Below are 19,011 nucleotides of genomic sequence, written 5' to 3' on the forward strand. Positions count from 1 at the left end.
TATTTAAAAAGTTAAATTAGTCCTTCTTAAACTTTTATTTTTATCATCGTTTCCCCTGTTCTCTTTGCCTCTGTCCTCTATCCACCACACACATTTCCAAGAGTGCTTTTTTCATCTTCAGTTCTCTGGTTTGTAGTTAGAGAATAAGAAATGTCCCACTTGAATAGAACTTGGTAATTGTTCTTAAGTTCCCCTGTCTTATACAAATTCTATCCTATTTAATGTTCTTTTAAATTTGAGTAAGGACTTAGTTATAATTACTACTTCCTCCTCACTGTTATTTCTTTTTTATTACTTCAATAGTAATTTGAACTTTTTATAATTAACTTTTACTGTACTCTTCAGATATACAGGTATTTTTGTTATTTCCTTGAGACCTTCTTCTGGTTTTTTAAAATTTTGTTTTCCTCTAGTGCTGGAGTTTGAAATTGGAGCCCTCATGTATGCCGAGCAAGTACTGTACCACTAAACTACACCCTATCCCACTTTTAGTTTTTTAAGCAGAATTAGTTACTTATTCAAAAGAAGCATTTAGATTCTGAGACATTAAATTCATATTTGAAAAATAAAATAAATGCGTATTTTATTTGTTCATTTATTTTCACAGGTTCGAATGCAAGCCCTGAAATGCTTCTCCGTTTTAGCTTTTGAAAACCCCCAGGTATCCATGACCCTGGTAAACGGTAGGCTGGAACTTTCAGTGGCACCTCTACGTGGTTTAATTTTTGAACTTTGTAGATTTAAAGAATTTCTTTAAACTTTGTTGTTTGTTTTATTTCTAGTTTTGGTTGATGGAGAATTGTTACCGCAGATATTTGTGAAGATGTTACAGAGGGATAAGCCTATTGAGATGCAGCTAACGTCAGCAAAATGGTAAAAGTCAAAACAATATGGGAAGAAATAGTATTTTATGAATAGAGAGTATTTTTTTAATATAGTGTAGTTTTTGGACAGTAATTTGCTCACTTCCACTCCCTACCTTGAGATTTTGAAATTTGAAAGTCATGTTACTGTCGCATTATTAATATAATGGATTATATATTAATATAATGGACGTGGGAGTTTTTTATACTGTTGGTTTATTCCAATATGCAGAACAGGAACTTTGATATAATATCTATGACTACAAAAAAGTATTCCATCTTCAATTTACTCTCTTTGTATTTCAGTTGAAATAAAACAGAATTAGATCAAATGTAACCAACGTATATTATGCTAAATATTAAGCCAAGATAGAAATATAAAGATACAAAAATATAAAGATAGAGAAATATGGAGTGAGAATTGCAGTTGCATTATCAATACATTAACAAATATACTGAGCACCTGTTGTTCAGGGTTCTATGCTAATTTGGTTTTCTAGTGGAGAATTGGGACTTTTTGATGAATCACTCATGGATCATAAATTATATTTATTTTGTGTTTTTGTTTGCTTGACTTTTGTCTTAACTTCAAAGCTGAACCTTTGCTTTTGTTGGTAAAGTGATATAAATTGTTTTTTTAAAAAGTCATAACAGGGCTGGGGATTTAGCTCAGTGGTTCCATCACTTGCCTTGCAAGCGCAAGGACCCGAGTTCAATCCCTGGTACCAAAAAAAAAAAAAAGTCATAACAAAAAAATTGAATAAAAGTCTATACTTTATATTTCTTCAACCATAAAAAAAGTCATAATAAGCCTCACAACAATGATAATAGCAAGAGAGATTTAAGCCCTATACAATACGAGTAGAAAAATTTTACTAATATCTGGCATACTATTTATATGACTAAATTTCAGGTAAGGGAGTATCAAAATCTCCCTCAAAATAAATGGTAATACTATACTTGATTTTCTTGTTCTTACCATAAAATCTTAAAGGCAAATAATTTTTCTTTTAAAACCATAAATCTTAAGCACAAACTTTCTTTTTGTCGTTTTATCCCAGTTTAACTTACATGTGTAGAGCTGGAGCAATTCGGACAGATGATAACTGTATTGTATTAAAGGTAAGCTAATTAATTCTCTGAAAAACATGAAAATTATACAGTGTTAATACATGTTGGATATGAATTTCATGTTTCTGTGTATAATATACAATATTAAAATACCATTCTTTTTTTTCAGTGGGATGCAATGTAGCTTGTAAAAATTGGTTTTAGATGTATTTGGAGCATCAAAGTGACATTTTTTTCCTTATCCCAACGTTTTCATTTTCTGGTAATCAGGAAGATGAGGAAATTATAAAAGAATGGTTAGGCAAAATGGAAAATACACTTTCATCCTTTATTTTCACTCAGTTTATTGCACAGTCTTGTAGGCAGTTTGCCAGTTCTACAGGTAAAGATTTTATGACACTCTCACAGCTACAAAAAGTTTAATGAGACAATAAGTAACACATTAAAGCAACCATCATCATTGTGGTATAATAAATGTAACCTGAACTTAAGAAAACCTGGACAAGAGTTCATCCCTAAAAGTCCTAAGAACTAAATTCTGGTTTTAATACTTCCACTACTGACTGGCTTGGTGTCCTTTATTCTTTTGTTGCCTCAGACTCCTGATTATGAAAATAGAGGCAATAATTCCCACTCATCTACTTCACAGTGATTTTGAGTAGTAGTATATTAAATACATTAAAATATTTGTTGTAAAGACTAAGTATAATAAAATTGATTGTGGTGTTATTTTATGAATGTGAATTCTCTATCATTGTCCAAGAATAAAAGAGTATTAAGACTATTTTGGTTTAGTCTTCAGTGAAGAGTTGATTTACTTCATGAAATCTGAGGATCTCCTAAGTAAACAGCTCTGCATTAGAATGTTGAGGGCTTCTGTACAAGTCACTAGTTTATTTACTTCTCTAATCTTTATTTTCTCATTGGTAAGATAGATTTGGTAGTATATCTTTATGTAGTACTTGTCAGCATTAAATTCAAAACTTCATGAATTTATGGTATCAATAAATATTAGTAATAGTATTGTTAGGAAGAGAATTGGCCTTCCCCTCTAAAACCCAGAATTGAATTTTAAAACCTAATAGGAAATCAATAGGGAATAACAAAGTGCTAAATTCTGTGGTGCAAACGTAATAAAAACTTATAAAACAGCAGAACACAGTTGATGCAGTAGTTGAAGAAGGCTTTCTGTAACTTAACATTTCAATTTCTGCTTTGACATTATCCTTTAAATTGGATTTATTACCCCTAGAAATAGTAAATACATGGAATATTTTTATTGAGAGCCTAATATAGATAAATTACCAAGACCAGTGCAAGATTTTTGAAGGACTTCAGAAGTAAAATTGAACTAGTGGATACCACAATCATTCCAGCAAGTTCTTGAGAAAACCTAACAGCTGTGATTGATGCATTTCACTCACATTTTAGGAGAGTTGTTGGACTCTGAGAAAGGTAAGATCACTGAATTTTTAAAGTTGTATTTTGTTTTTGCAACTCTAGATATTAGTCCCCAAAACAAAATAAAAGTCATCTCAACCATCTAATCACTAAAGAAAAAATGGCATACTTTATCTAAGGTAGTAATTCCTGATTAAAATATTTTCTCTCTTTTAGGTAAATAAATATGCACACAGAACCATCAGATATAATATGTTTTATAAGGTTTTCAACAAAGCTTTAGTCTTATCACCAAAGCTTATTAGGGCTTCTATTAATATAGTTGGTATAATTAGAGTTTAGTGTGCCAGCACAAATGATTAATCTAATCTGCACTGAATTTTGTTTGGTTTTGCATTTTAAAAACTTTTGTCTCTGGGGCTGGGGGTTTAGCTCAGTGGTTCCGGCACTTGCCTTGCGAGTGCAAGGTGCCAAGTTCGTTCCCCGGTACCAAAAAAAAAAACCAAAAAAACTTTTGTCTCTGAAAGTCAGTACAGGAAATAATCACAAACATGACTTCCAGTACAAAACATTGAGTTGATTCATCACTATATCCTCTTCATCAAGGTTTTGCCTTTAACAAAAAACAAATAATTAATCTCCCTACCTTTCAGACATTGCCTTGTTTGGTTCGAATGTGCAGTAAGGAAAGATTACTAGAGGAGAGAGTTGAAGGAGCTGAAACACTCGCGTATCTGATTGAGCCAGATGTTGAGCTACAGAGAATCGCTAGCATTACTGATCACCTCATTGCCATGCTTGCTGATTATTTCAAGTATCCCAGCTCAGTGAGTGCCATCACTGATATAAAAAGGGTATGTTCTCTTTTACTTTTTAGCAGCTGAAAAGAGGGATTTTAAAAAGTTTTTCGTACTGCTCACAATTTTGAACCAGTTGACACTTATACCTCAAAGACCTTTTAAATAAAGACATCTTTTGTCTTTGTTAACATAGATGGTACTGCTTGTGAATTTTTGAAGCCAATTTGTTTAATGTTTATTTTCAGGAAATTTTTTAGTAAGCATATAAGCAGGAAAAAAAGAAAATTGGCTCTCACATAAACCCCCAAAGTAGTGGGGTGTCTGAACTGGGTATTGTCATGTCAGCATCACCTAATCCTATTCAAAATCACAGAATCATCTCAGTTGGTATATTTTCATGCTTTAGGTCAAAGGTGATCTTTTGTTTCAGGTAACTGAGTGATCTCATTTTACAGTCCACTACAGTCTTTCTCTTTTGCTACCTTTTCCCATCTTCTCTTTGCATTTTTCAGTTTCATTCTGTGCTTTGGGCCTGCTAGAGAGGGCCAGTGCACCATTTGTTCTAGAACCACCTAGGACCACCTAGTTTGGGACTACCAGGGACAAATAGTACAAACTCTTTCTGAAAATATAAGTTCCTTAGAATTGACAGATATTGCTTTCACTTGTTGCTTCTCAGCCTATTTGGCATATCCATTTCTGTAAGGATAAGAGATTCTACAAAGGAAGTTTATTTAAGAAGGTCATGGTAGAGAGAGCATTGCTTCTTAATTAGTGAGTGCTTAGTACTGTTTCATGATTATGACTAAATGCCAGTGGTCTCGCTGATAATCATTCTCTTGATCTTCCCCATGCTTCTGAATTCCTTAAACCTTATCAGGCAACAATTCATTAGCACTTAATGTTGAAAGTAAACTATTAAAAATATGTCTTTTCTGTCTTAGGAAGGGCTTAAAATAACATTGATATTTGCACTAGTAATGTATACTCCTCTCTATTTTAAAGTTATGTGTCTATTCTTCCTTCCATAGTATTTTTTTACCTAGTAGAGGTGATAGGGAAACCCTAACCATAGCCTCATAAATACTCTTGAGTTTATTTCCCCAACAAGGCAAAGAGAATGTTTTTTCTGGGCACCAGAGTGAGGAAATAATAGTTCTAAGAACTGCTAGCATAAGATTGTATAGCTCATTTAACTAAAATTTAGGAGATCATCCCTGCTGTTAGTGTTTTTCATTTCATTTCCTCCACAGTAAAACCGGAATAATAATTTTCTTAAATGACTTCTTGTTGCTACATTTGAGTAAGTTTGTCATCTTTAATTTTGGTGGTAGATTTTCCAAGGAGTTCTGACCACAAAAGTGCAGATACCCCATAATGAAAAGTCTCACTTGTTTATAAATGTGTGATTTTTATGCTATATTAGTCCAAGTCAATATTATAATGTGTAAATTATGGCTAGAATGTAGTTAGGACTTTATGGGTACTTTAGTATTTAACCAAAAATAAGTATTGTATGTTGTAAAGTTTCTCCCATAATCTATCAATACCTACTTTTGATCAAAACATTTTTGGAACTACTCTTTAAGAATTACCTTGGGCCAGGAGTTTAGCTCAGTGGTTCTGCTGCCTGCCTGGCAAGCACAAGGTCCTGAGTTAGATCTCTGGTACCAAAAAAAAAAAAAAAAAAGAATTACCATAGAGCTACTCTAAATGAGTTTTTATTTTCTACTTTGTATTTTGTGGAGTTTTTCTTGCACTAAATGATATTACCCAGGTCGATTTTCCTATCTTCACACACCACAATCAGTGACAGTTAACTTAAAACTCTTTAGTTGCTGAAGCTATACAGCTGTCGGGTTTTTCTAGCCAATATGCCACTTAGCTCCTTAGGAAGTTTCAAAAGAAGGTCTTAGAATGTTTTGAACAGTACCTGCAACATGGAATAATGTTATCTTTACAAGGTAACTCCTTTGAAAAAAGTGATACTCATTTGGATGAGTCAGTTATGGCTTTTAGTTTAATTATCCATTATGCCTTCTATAGTTCATAGACTGGTTCATAGTCATTAAAAGTACTTGAAAACATGCCTGTATTTTATTTTCATGGTAGTTTGTGGTTAAGTCAGATTTATAGAAGAATTGATAACTTAGCCATATATGTATTTTGAAAGGTACCATTAATTGCATTACATAATTACTCTCTAAAAATAGAAGACAACAAGAAGGAAAACAAGTGTCCTGAACATATGTTAGATAATCTTAATAGACAGTAATGGTTACCACAGTATATTGTTTATTCAGAGTTTTCACAAAAAAGTTCCCTGTTTCCATAAGCTCCTTTTTTTTTTGGTATCGGGGATCGAACTCAGGACCTTGAGCTTGCAAGGCAAGCGGCAGAACCACTGAGCTAAATCCCCAGCCTTCCATAAGCTTCTTAAATGCTGAAATTAAGCCAACACTGCTTTTCCTTTTAGGAAAACCTCCTGAAAACATCATTGCATTCAGTTTATCAGCTGCAGTCTCAAGACAGAAAGGCCTCAGTTTGCCTTCTTTTTGAGGGAAGCATTTCAAAGAGCTGCTGCAAGCAAGCAGCAGAGCCATTAAAACTGCTGTGTGAGAATCCTGAATTTTTAAGGGCCAAGACATTCACAAAGATTTTTTTCATATATTGGTGTCAAATGTTGTGGAGTTTTCTCTTAGCAGACTGCATTTCAGGTCGTGCTGACTCAAATGCAGGAAGATACCAGTCATATATGAGCAGAACCCCAAAATAACTAGAAAATTCAGTGGCAACATTAATGTGTTAGTAGTTGTTAATGAATTTTTTTCTTTATTCTCAGTTTTTTTAAATTTAAAATTTAACTTATGGACTGAATTGGAACATTTCTTTTTTTCTTTCTATAGCTTGATCATGACTTAAAACATGCTCACGAACTCCGCCAGGCTGCATTCAAGCTCTATGCCTCTCTTGGAGCAAATGATGAAGACATCCGGAAGAAGGTGAGTCTGGGAGAGGGGCGTCCCCCAGTCCTGACAGCCAGCAGGCAGGGAGTGACATCAACCTGAAAGTCGTGGTGAAGAGCACTAACAGTGACTGTTTGAATATAATAAAGCAGAGTGACAAAAGGCATAATTGAAGAATGAATGGGACCTGGATTTGGGGGGTTGTTTGTTTTTAGAACATAGAATGGCATGGCCATGCTGGAATGAAAAATAACTGGCCTGCTTTTTTGTGTCATTAATATGGATTATTATGTTGCACATTTTTGCATGTGTTCTGATAAAAATCAATTCTAGCACTGTGAAGCTTCAGACACCTTGAAAGACCTAACACTAGAATTGTAAATGTTATTTATGGAAATAACCTTCCAATGCCATTGAGAAGTTCAAATCTTTATTGTACATTGTTCTTTGATATGTGGCTTAGTTTTATGTTTTTAAAATTTTTTTAACTTTAATTTTTTTGCTACTGTGCAAGATTAATGTGAATAAAATCTTTGTGGAATGATGATTTTATGTTTAGTGAGTGGTCATCTGAATTTTCCAGCTCTTCAAAAATGTGTCACCTTTATAATACTACAGTCTAGTCTAACACTGAACTCATGTTCTTTATAAGAATAGTACTATGTAAGAAGTAAAGTGTAGTGTTCTGAGTTGGCCCCCTCTAAAAACCAAAGGCTGAAGCTTACTACTCAAAAACACTTCTAATCTAATATTCTACACAAGGCTTTCAAAACCATCTGTGAGTAAAACCACATGTTCTGTCTTTAGGAGCATTATTTACCTGAATCTCCCCATCTGTACTGGTATTTTAAGGAACACTGAGAGAGAAATCACAGCATGTTGCTGTTTACCATAGCTCAGAGAAGTATTTCAGGTCTATAGAAAGAAATATGGAAAACATTTTAAGTTTGTTGAAAGAAATTGAAAAAGAATTATCCTTGAAGATACTGAATTAGTAGCAGTAAGATTAGATCTGTGAGGAACTTTCATTTAAAATCAGTGTAAAAAGCACAACAAGCTGAATATTTTCTATGTACCTCAATCTAGTTCAGCCAACAAGAGGTTTTTGATCTCTTTTGAAGTGTTTTTAGTGCTTATCTATAAAAATCATTTTTGAGACCTCTAAACTTTAAGCTGTCAATTGCTACTTCAAGACAAACATACAGTACTAGTGATACAATATTCCCTATGTCTAAACATGATTTATGGGTATTGACACTGGTCTATTTTTTTCACTTTAGACATACAGTACATTACAAGGGAAGGTGCTTTTATAACTTAAATACAATGATTTGGTTTTGGATGGTTATTAAGGCCTGTTGGAAACAGAAGTATTTGACCTATTCTTACAGCTTCAAAATGCCATGTCATGGGCTGAAAGGGAGACAGATAGAGAGATCATAATGGGAGGAAATAGGATGTCCATTTGTACTTCTTTGTACTTTTTTGTTAATAAACTATTGTTTTGGAATTAATGACTTAATTTGTGATATCATGTTCTAGAAATATTTGCAACCTAACAGTCTGATCAGTAGTCTCTTAAAATTTGTATTCATAATATGTGTAATTTCCTGGTAAGGCTAACTCCTGATTATTTCTGTAGAAAGAAGATAAATAAAGAATAAGTTATAATTATTATAGTTTTTTGTGTGATAAAAAATACTGTGACATTCTTATGTGATGGGAATTATGTAGTTTTTTAGGATGATATTTATTTTCTTGGAAATTAAATGTTTTAATTCATTTACAGTTGATAGTATCTACTGATGAGAGAAATTGTAAAATGGAAAATATAATTGTGTGATAAAATCTGCTTGAAGACTGATTTTAGGAGTGAAAAATCCTTACTAGTAGTGTATAAAAAATGATAAATAACTTTTCCTTTGAATGCCTTTATTTCTATTCCATTTTTTAAAAAAATTATTTGGCTAGATTTTAATTTATTTTCTCTATGAAATATTTCTCTTTTATCCTATGCCTATGAACTTTGTATGCCTTTTTGGTGTAGATTCTTAAAATACAATGTTTATTATTGTTTTTTTAAGGTAGTATTTATGCTTGCCAAGATGGAATTTCAGTTAACTAAATTAATACTCTGGAACAAATTTAAAGGACTATGGACACCATCACCACCCCCACCCCCATCCCCCTGTGCTTCCTGGCCACCACCAAAGATAAAAAATTTTCAGCAGAAAAAGATAAGATATTCAGTTGGTCTGCTTTTTAAATTGAAAATGGGGACATAATTCAGTAAATAACATGTATCCCATGTCCTACTATGGCCTGTTAAGGAAAGTAAGTAGAACAAAGAAGAGAAAACAAAAGCAAAGAGATAATTGGAGGTATATGTATCAATAAAGGAGAAGGACACCACCCTTCTCCTTCATACAGTTTTATCTTAATATTTCTAAGAATTTGTAAAGGCCTGCTATGTTTTATTTCTTGCTACCTTTTCCTTGGACCAGACAAAAGTAAGCTGAAGTCTGAGTATGAATTCTAAGTTAGACGTTAACCATCTTTACTTTGGAGCAGTGTTGGTATAATCCCATGAAAAGAAACCAGCTGTTCCTGGAACCTAATAAGTATTAAATATTTGTTGAATAAGTATAGAAATGAAACTGCAAAAATCATACACAGATTGTATATTTCCTTTAATATCCCTGGATATTTCTGTATCCTGTGCAGGGCAAAGTAGATATTTTAATTCCTAGCTTTCCATCCTTTATCATTCTGAGGCATGCTTGCAAATTTCCTAACTTTTTATGGTGTCCTGTCAGAAGAGTGAAGGAGGGTGGTGCTGCAGAGTTCTGCAGATAAGAGTGAGAAGCATTACCATTGGCTGTGACATGAAGAGGGAGAAGAAACCCAAGAAAAGATGGAAGACCACTGAGCTTGGCAACAGCTATAGCCTGGCCACTTTTCAAAGAATTCAGTTTACCTGTAATAATTAATACTGATTCTCAGTGGATTGTAGTTAGGGAAAGTAAGAGCATAGATGGAATTGAGAGCTCAGTAGAAGAGTGCAGAACATGATAGCAGTAACTGCACTGACAACAATGTCAAATGAACATTAGATCTACTCCCTGTCAAGGGAAGTTTAGTTTTTAATGATAGCTTTTTTACTTCATGTTAGTGCTGATTAGGAAACAGAAGTCCAGGTCATAGGGGACTAAAAAGGAGAGAAGTCACAATGTCAAGTAATAACTGTTTCAGATACTGGCATCATCAAGAAATGGTTAACTAAAGGAGAGGCAGTAGTGACAAATATTCCTGTAATTTTGAAGCCAGTTCTATAACAGAATTTGCTCTTATGAAGAGTGCTAGATTGATACCTAGTGATCATCAATTAGATTGGAAATTGAAAAATGATTATTTCTCTTTTACCCTCTTCAGGGAACTAGAGTTTGTCAGAAATAGTATAAAAGGTAAATTGAAGAAAATTAGTAATAGTATAAGTTGAAATGCTAGGGAAATTAATGAACTAACCAAGATGTTTTTATTTTGATAAAAATACATATTACAAGTGTTAGATGAAGTACTTATTGTAGCCTTTGCTCTCCTGGGGCATCTGAGGCCTTAAAAAAGCTTTTCTCTTATATTTGAATACTTAATTTTAGCTCGAGATACCTTTTGAAGAACTAGAATGTAAGCTCCATGAGAGCAGGGATTTTTTTGTTTTGTTTTGTTCATTCCTGTATTTTCAGCACTACAGCACTGCGTAGTTGACAAATATTTGAATGAATTAGTGGATGAAAAAAATGAACAGTTGGATGAATGAACCATATTGCATTATTCAGTACCCTTATCAAATTATATATGGTCCTCTTTCTATCAGGAACTTTCTTAACCTCACTAGCAATTTTTTATGAATGTAAAAAGAGGAAAATTTAAATGGGCGAAAAATATATATCTGGTCTATATATGGAATTTCACTATACTTAGCATAGAGAAAATGCAGGGGATTCCCATTTTTCAAAAGACAGGCAATCCTGAGGACATGTCTTCTTACTTGAATATAAGTCAAAGAGAACAGATTTATTTCAAAATAATTTTCACCATTATTTCTTAGTTATAAAATATAGAAACTTTTTTCCTTTTCTAATTTGATTTAAATAATTTATAGAATTCACAAGAGTGAATCTTGACTAAATTTTCTGCGTATAAAAATATGCTTTGGTTTATAGAAATTAGCCTGCCCCTTAGGAATCATGCTGTTCCATGAAGTATTATTGCACCTTTATAAAATATCTTCCTGCTTAATGAATATCTGGGTTTTTAAAGAGGTCAATAATTTAATTCAGTTCTACATACACTGATTGAACTATATTATCCAGTGAGTGAAAGGAGGGGGCAAGCTGAGAGGGGAGATAAAAGAGCCATGAAAAAGCTTTTCAACTTAACATTTGTAATAAAATCTGAGTAAGTCAGGGAAAAGTAAGAAATGACCATTAAGAATTTGCTGAAGGCTCAAAGAAGTGTTTGAAACCAGTTAAAAGGTACATGTTGATACCTGTGGGGCTATCCTTGAATCAGTTTGAAGTTTAATAATTGTAGGGGGTCATTTGTAATGCTTAATAAATGGTTTTTATTTTCATTTTCAATAACTGAAAATGAAATCTTAAATTTTCGTCCTTTGTGGGAAGAAAAGTCATCCAGTCATAGGTTTATCTAATGTATGTGGAAAAAAAATAGCTAAAAGTGGGATGTTTTTTCTTCCTTCCTTTCTTTCTTTTGCTTTGTTTTTTGAGAGAGTCTCACTGTTTTGCCCAAGCTGGTCTCAAATTCCTAGGTACAAGTAATTCTTCTGCCTCAGCCTTCCAGCTAGCTGGGGCTGGGTACCGCCACCATGCCTGTTTTTTTTCTTTTTAAACTGAACTATTTAAAGGCAGAGGAAGCTAAGAAAGAGAAAGACAACAAAGAATAGTGAGAATTTTTCTTCTATCCTCTTTTTCTTACCAAAGGAAGTTATAATTGCAAGGTCACTGTAAGATGAGATATAATGTATTTCTAATATTTAGCATGAAGTCTGCCACATAACTGGTGACCAATAAGTGGAAGCATTTATTAGAATATCTTAAATGACTTCACTGGAAAAATAAAAGAAATACTGTGTTTATATTTAGTTTATTGGGGGTAAAGGTGAACATCATTGGAGGTATAAATAAGAAAGGTTTACACTGAAGAAAGTGATTTTATGCTATACATTTCCAAAATTGTTATTCATCTCAGTAAAAGAATAGGTATATTTCAAAAATACACTTTCTGGAATATCTGTTATTAGTGACAAGATGTTTTTGTCTTATTTTATTTTAAAATACTGATTTTCAAAACTTTATTGTCATAGCATGCCCTCCAAACTACCAAATGTGATTTTGTTTGTTTTACTAGGTATTAAATAGAATATATAATACACATCAGTAGTTGGTTAAAATTATAGATGTTAGATGTTTTGAGAAAAGTAAAGAAGCCAAATTCTAGCTCAGTTATGTAAGTATTACTGTCCATGGTTGTCATGAAAATTATTTCTCCAAAGGATGATCATTCCTATGAAACTGAATCCCAAAATATTTTCACATTTTCAACAAATGTAAATTTTTTTCTGTATTTTTAATGCTATAAAATTTTAAAAATATATTTGTAAGTTTTGGATCAGTTTTTTAAATAGCTTTCTGCTATCTATAAATCTTACTAAGCATTCACTTTGAACATTTTTGTCATTTGTTACAGCTTAGTTTAAATACTAGTTTGTAATAATAACATAATGTACCATTAATTTTATTTTCAATATTTTACAAAGTTTGAAAATTCTAAATGGTCATTTAAAAGGGAGAGCATCAAAATTCTGTATTTGTCTCTATCATGCAGTCAGATCTAAGGAGTTATTTCTAAAGCTTTAGCCTACAATTGAAACAAATAACTTTGAACACTGCAGGTTTTCCACAGAATCAGTACCCTTTAGGACTTAACTTTGCTATGAATAGCAACACGTTCATTTAGAATTAATAATTCCTTAACTTGATCTGTGGCTAAATTGTTAGTTATCTTCTTAAAGCTGACCTACCAAAGAATTTTAAATGAACCCTGCAACATTCATTCATGATGGTAAGTATTTTTAAAGAGATAATCATGACAGGACCAGGTTTTGTCACTTGCCTACAGTGTTGAGATCCTTGACCTTCAACATACTGAAAGAAGCAAACGTGGGAGTGATAATGCTATATACATAATAGAGGTATTTATAAAATAAAGTAACAAATTTTTAATCTCGGTTTTATGAAATGGAGACATAAAATTGTTATATACTATTTGTGTAGCTGTGTAGTTGCTTAAACCATTGACTTACAATTTTTTAAAAGTATGAGGTTATTTTATTAGTTGTTTATAATATAGTTAAAAGACACAGATGTCATAAACCAAGAAATGGGCTAATATATGATCTTTGAATCTGTAAAGCTAATAAAATGAATGATATAATTGGATTTTCAAGAATATTTTCTGTGGAAATGAATGAAATGCTTGAATAATTAAACGTTTTTACAGTGCTAGACCTTGAAAAAATTGAGTCTGTGGTGAAGAATCAGAACCATTACTATACTTTTCTATTATTAAAATGTTTACCATAGGGTTCTGTAAGTTTTACACCCTGTTAGTACCCATTATCTGTGTAATTCTATACCCTGCAAGATAATGATTTTTGCGTTTTTAAATGAAAGTGAGGAAGCCAAAGGAAAAATACTTCCTGACATGCAAAAAGTAAATTACACTCAGCTTTGCGTCCATAAAGTTTTGTTCCTATATAGCCATATTCTTTTGTTTCTGTGTTATCTATGACTGCTTTGCACTACCAGTGCAGGTTGAGTAGTTGTGACAGAATCATATGTTCCCCACAGCCTAAAATATTTGCTCTCTGGACTTCACATAAAAAATTTTCACCTTGTACTAATACCACATAGTTAAATAGAAAATATCAAAAATCAGTTTGGTGAAAAACTATACTTTTATTTGCCCCTCTGTACTGGACTATAGAAAGAAATGAAGCCCCACCACAGCCAGGAGAGGGAGCAGCAAGAGGATGGATGTGTGACTTTCTGAAGAAAAGCATTAGCAAGTGTTGACAGTACGACATTGTCACAGGATTGTTTCCTATGTGCTGATTCCCTTGTTTGAATGATTATGGTGTGTGACAGATTCTAGACAAATTTGATAAAAACTATGGCTTTCTGTTGTGATAAATGGTATAGGATTCTGTGTATTTATTAGCAGAGTTGCTTGAATAAGATGCCATATCTAAGAGAAAAATAAAGATCCAGTCCATTCAGTAAGCCAACATTTTGTTAAGGTTTTGCCAATTATAGAGCATTATGTTAGGTGCTATGGGACATGAAAAAATATAATACACATACTTACATCAAAGTATAATCTATTTGAAGCTTAATTCAACATAAACATAATAACCACTATTTATTGAGCACTCACTATGTGCTGGGCCCTGTGCTGAGCATTAACACATTATCTCTCTTAAACCTCAGACTGCCCTGTGAGATAGCTGTTGCAGACCAGGAAACAAGCACTTTGACCAAGGCTACCAGCTAGTAAGTGATAGAATCTACATCCTGTCCTAGTCTCTCTGATTCCAAAGCCTGTGCTCCTAACGAATACATTACTTAAAGTTAAATACCATTACCGGATCCAAATTATGACATACAATGGTAAGAAATTTCACAGAAAAGTGCATGATTGGTCTGATATGAGTGAAAAGGAGAGTGCTATGAGCTGGGAGAACTTGATATATAGCTGAATAGTTTGTACTAGCTGGTTGCAACATATCAGATTGAGAACACATGTCACTTCTCTCACTTAGGGTTTGGTACTAATTAGGTAATGAAATACTTTAATTTATCTGCCCATTTATTATGATATATTTATGATATACCTCCTGGGTGCCTAGAAACAAAGCAGAAGATTGGTGTGTACCTTGTGAATGCTTATGATATAAAGTAGTTAGGAAGATGAAACTGAATTGGTATATAGCGATTCCAGTGTTCATGTATGTTTAAAAAGTCTTGTCCACATTGAAAGTCAGATGATTGATATACTCAGATATGATTAAGATATGACTGTAATTTAAATAGGTTATTATGAATGTCTTAAAATACCTATCTCATATAAAGAAGTTTATTTGAAATTTTTCTTACCTTCCTCCTTCCAAAATATTAAAACTGTTTCACAGATTTTGGCCCATAGAATGAAGAAGCTCCATATCTGACTTTTTTTACACATCAATTTCAAATGTTTTTCTAAGGGTACCATCTGGATGTGATACTGTTGTAAATTATTGTTCTAAAGGGGAAATATCCCAATTAATGGTGTCATATAGAGGTAGTATTTTAGCATTTTATTTTGTGGACAATCTCCTTATGGAATAGATTTAAACTTGAGGCAATGTTTTGAGATCTTTGAATCTTTTTTTAATAGTTTGCCCCTTTGTCAAGCTGTAATGTTTGTCACTATGATATAAACTACATAAAAACAGTACCTGGAATATTATAGGTATTAAACTTGTGTTTGTTGAATAAATTGTGTATGTCTGGATATAAAAATTTAGCCAGCCAATCTGGAGGACAATAAACACTGTGAGGTGTGTGGCTGTGTCTATGGAGAGATAGGCTGAGCAGGGGCCATTAGGTTGCACAGTTCCTGGGACAGTCCACAGTAGGAGGAGATGACAAACAGGAAGAGATGGAGAGATGTTTATAATTCTGTTGTTTGCATCGTAATTATAATATAATGGTTTTATTTACATGTTAAAAATAAAAAAATATCAGTAGCTCATTAGCCTCTAATTGAACTTAATTAAAATTTTAAAAACTCATGTGAAGAAGAAATATAGATGCCTCAATCTGTGTGTTATACAATGTAAATTTTTCTGACTTAGTAACGTTTATAATTTTAGTTTTAGAGGAAGGAAAAGTTGAGTTGAAAGAACTTCCACTTTTCCCCAAAGTACAGAAAAGATCAAGTTTCTTTGAATGTGTCTTCTAAACATTGACTATGAGTGGCTTTTTCAGCTATTAAGGAAATTAAAAGACTGGGTGGGCATGGTGGTGCATACTAGTAATCCCAGCTACTTAGAAAGCTAAGGCAGGAAGATCACAAGTTTGAAACTAGCCTGGGCAATTTAGTAAGACCCTGTCTCAAAATAAAAAATGGTTAACAATGTAGCAGAATGATAGATCACTTACCTGGCATGTACAGGGCCCTGGGTTCCATCCCCAGCCTGCAGAAAAAAAAAAGAAAAAGGAAGGAAGGAAGGGAAATTAAGAGACTACTGAAATACAAATCAAAAAAAGAAAGAAAATTAAGAGACTACTGAAATAGAAATCAAAATCTGTTTTTGATTAAATCTTTTTTAAAGAGATTTAAAAGCAAAAATGAAATATAGAAGCTCAAGAATGGACCTACCATAAGAACCCCCCTCTGTCTCTGCCTCCAAAGTGAAGGGATACTGCTCCAGCTTCCAGGCCAGCAGGAGAGGCCAAATGTTGACTAAGTTCAGTTCTCTAGCTGAGGGGAGATCTCAAACATTCTTCTGCTGACCTAAGACCATGGAGTTAGAGAGATTTGGTGTGAATATGGGAGTGGATATCAACAGAAGAATGAGAGAAGAAAGAAATACTTCATAAAATGTTTACTGTAAAAGGTGCTAGAGGAGAATATAGAAAGTCTTTGGAATTCTGGCAAAGATATTACATAAACTATCTTTGAGAAAGCCTGTAGTTCTTCAGAACAGATGGATGGAGCTTGTAGCCTGAGGGCAGAAGAATATTTGTTAGTTCCCTTTAGCATATCTGCTGGCTAGGGCTTAATTCTAAAATGGAGATAAATCATAAAGAAAGTGAATTAAAAAGTCATTGGTACTCAATCTTGTGGTTTCTTGGTTTATATTTCCTTCATGGGCTTACATCCTGTCTGACCTTTGCCATTTGTACCCCAAACTAAAGCTGAATCATTGACTTGCCATTTTTTCTCTTGGAGGCTCTGTGAAGTATCTTTTTCCCTCCTGTCTTTTCACTTGGATCATGATGACCTCTCTTGCCTACTATAGTAGACAAATCTTTATAGATCTAGGATATGGTATATAATCTGTGGTTTCTACAGCACTGACAACTTTATAGACTTCTCTCCCCGCCAACCCCAATTTGCAAAGTTAAGATTAGGAAAAAATCACATCCATACAGCACAGTGAGTAGAAGACTTAACACTAGAAGTAAAAACCCGAGAGAACTCCAGCTTTGCCCCAGTTTGACTAACCTAATACCAGTGATTAAATGAAGTTGGATAAGACTATTTCTAAGATGTCTTCAGATTTTAACATTAATCAACTCAAAAATTAACAGATCTGATATTTTAAGATAGTTATATCTGCTGTCATTCATGCTATGCAGAAGAATGTTGTAAGAGAAATGCTTTTCTCACTGAATCTGTTTAAGAGCAAATACTATAGCTTCCCTTGCTAGATTCATAGAAGACTATGTAGTATTGGAGAGTTTTTCTGTTTGTATTGTTTTCCTAAGTAAGGAGAAATGCAGTAAGGACATACTGAGGAATTATAAATATTAGGTGCTCAAGAATCTCATGTATATAGCACCATGTCCTTTAGTTAAGTATTCTGTGGTCATCTTAAGAAATCACCTGATTACTTGCTTAAAAATGTTTTTTTGTTTTTTGTTTTCTATTTTTGGCAGTGGATCTCTTCCAGCCTCTGCTGGTTCTGTGAATCTATGAACCCCTCTTTTTCCTCCTCAGTATATTCCATTTCTGAAACCAGCCTCTTGACTGCACTGATATGACATTTCATGTTCATAGTGCTTATCTTCTTAAAAAAAAAAGGTGAGGTGTTAGACCCTAAAATAAGTGGCCCCTGGTATGACTTATCTGTATTGACATTTAAAACACAAAGCACTATTATCTACACCCAGCAGATCCTTCCTCCTGATCTTTTCTTCACCCTGCTTGGCTGCTGAGTGTTTTTCCCCTGCTTTAACTAGACTTTCTGGGATTGATAATTTATCTACTCGAATCATAGGAGGCTGCTTCTGCTGACTTTCATTGTTCAATTCCAAGTCTTTATTCTTTCTGGCCAGTATTCTTATCATTTATACTTCATTAGAACTTTTTCTGGGAAGCTTTTACAGAAGGCCATTTCTAATTGTATTTGTATGGCTGTTACACATGTTGGCATAAATAATTGATGTTAAAAGAATGACCTCTTTGCTGTCCCTCTCCACCTCCAGTTACCCACTCTGAATTGTCTGAGTTCACCAACACCACCAAGAATTGGCCTGGGTTCACTTTCTGGTTTTGCTTGAACTGGTTTGAATATAGTCCCAAGTCCAAGCTGCAGTTTTTCTGTTACTTAGAGAATGCTTCCTGCTGGGTCATGGTGGAAGAATAGTTCTGCCTAATTTTGAAGACTGTATCTCTGTCTTGAGGAAAAGATAGTTTGTGTCTTGATCACAACTAAGTTATAGGTCTACTGGAGTTCTTGGAGGGCAGGGAAATTCCCTTATATCTGAAGGCCATTTGCAAATTATTGACATTGTCATGTGTACCATGAACCACTACCTTAGTAATATCTGGGTTCTACTTTTTTCCCTGTGACCTGTAGGCTGATTGCTCCCCTTTCCCACTGGCCATCGGGGTCTCTTATCCTAGGAACAGTTGGCTCTGATCCTACCAGTAGATCCTTGTCTGTTCCTACAAGAGCTGCAGTGCCAGAGATGCAGTGCTTAGCAAAAGCATGTAGTCATGAAGACTGAAGACACCAACACAGTACCTAGTCCACTCACCTGAAACTTGATCAGTTTAGGA

At 33.6% G+C, this 19,011-nt stretch overlaps 1 protein-coding gene across 8 annotated transcripts in view; it reads left to right on the forward strand.

Moving 5' to 3' along the window:
• Window positions 1–19,011, forward strand: part of Armc8 (armadillo repeat containing 8) — an 88,839-nt gene that overhangs the window by 38,700 nt on the left and 31,128 nt on the right. For 7 of the 8 annotated variants that reach the window (XM_004834308.4, XM_087186207.1, XM_087186208.1 and 4 more), the window contains 5 exons: window positions 608–683; window positions 783–873; window positions 1,925–1,985; window positions 3,989–4,189; window positions 7,042–7,137. In XM_004834308.4, coding sequence (XP_004834365.1) covers window positions 608–683; window positions 783–873; window positions 1,925–1,985; window positions 3,989–4,189; window positions 7,042–7,137 — 525 coding nt within the window. The remainder of the gene's footprint in view (window positions 1–607; window positions 684–782; window positions 874–1,924; window positions 1,986–3,988; window positions 4,190–7,041; window positions 7,138–19,011) is intronic. The other variant, XM_004834311.4, reaches the window with a different exon arrangement.

The sequence above is a fragment of the Heterocephalus glaber genome, unplaced genomic scaffold, assembly GCF_053883595.1.
Source record: "Heterocephalus glaber isolate CG9 unplaced genomic scaffold, H.glaber_assembly_v1.0 deba00001504, whole genome shotgun sequence".
NCBI classification, from domain to species: domain Eukaryota; kingdom Metazoa; phylum Chordata; class Mammalia; order Rodentia; family Bathyergidae; genus Heterocephalus; species Heterocephalus glaber.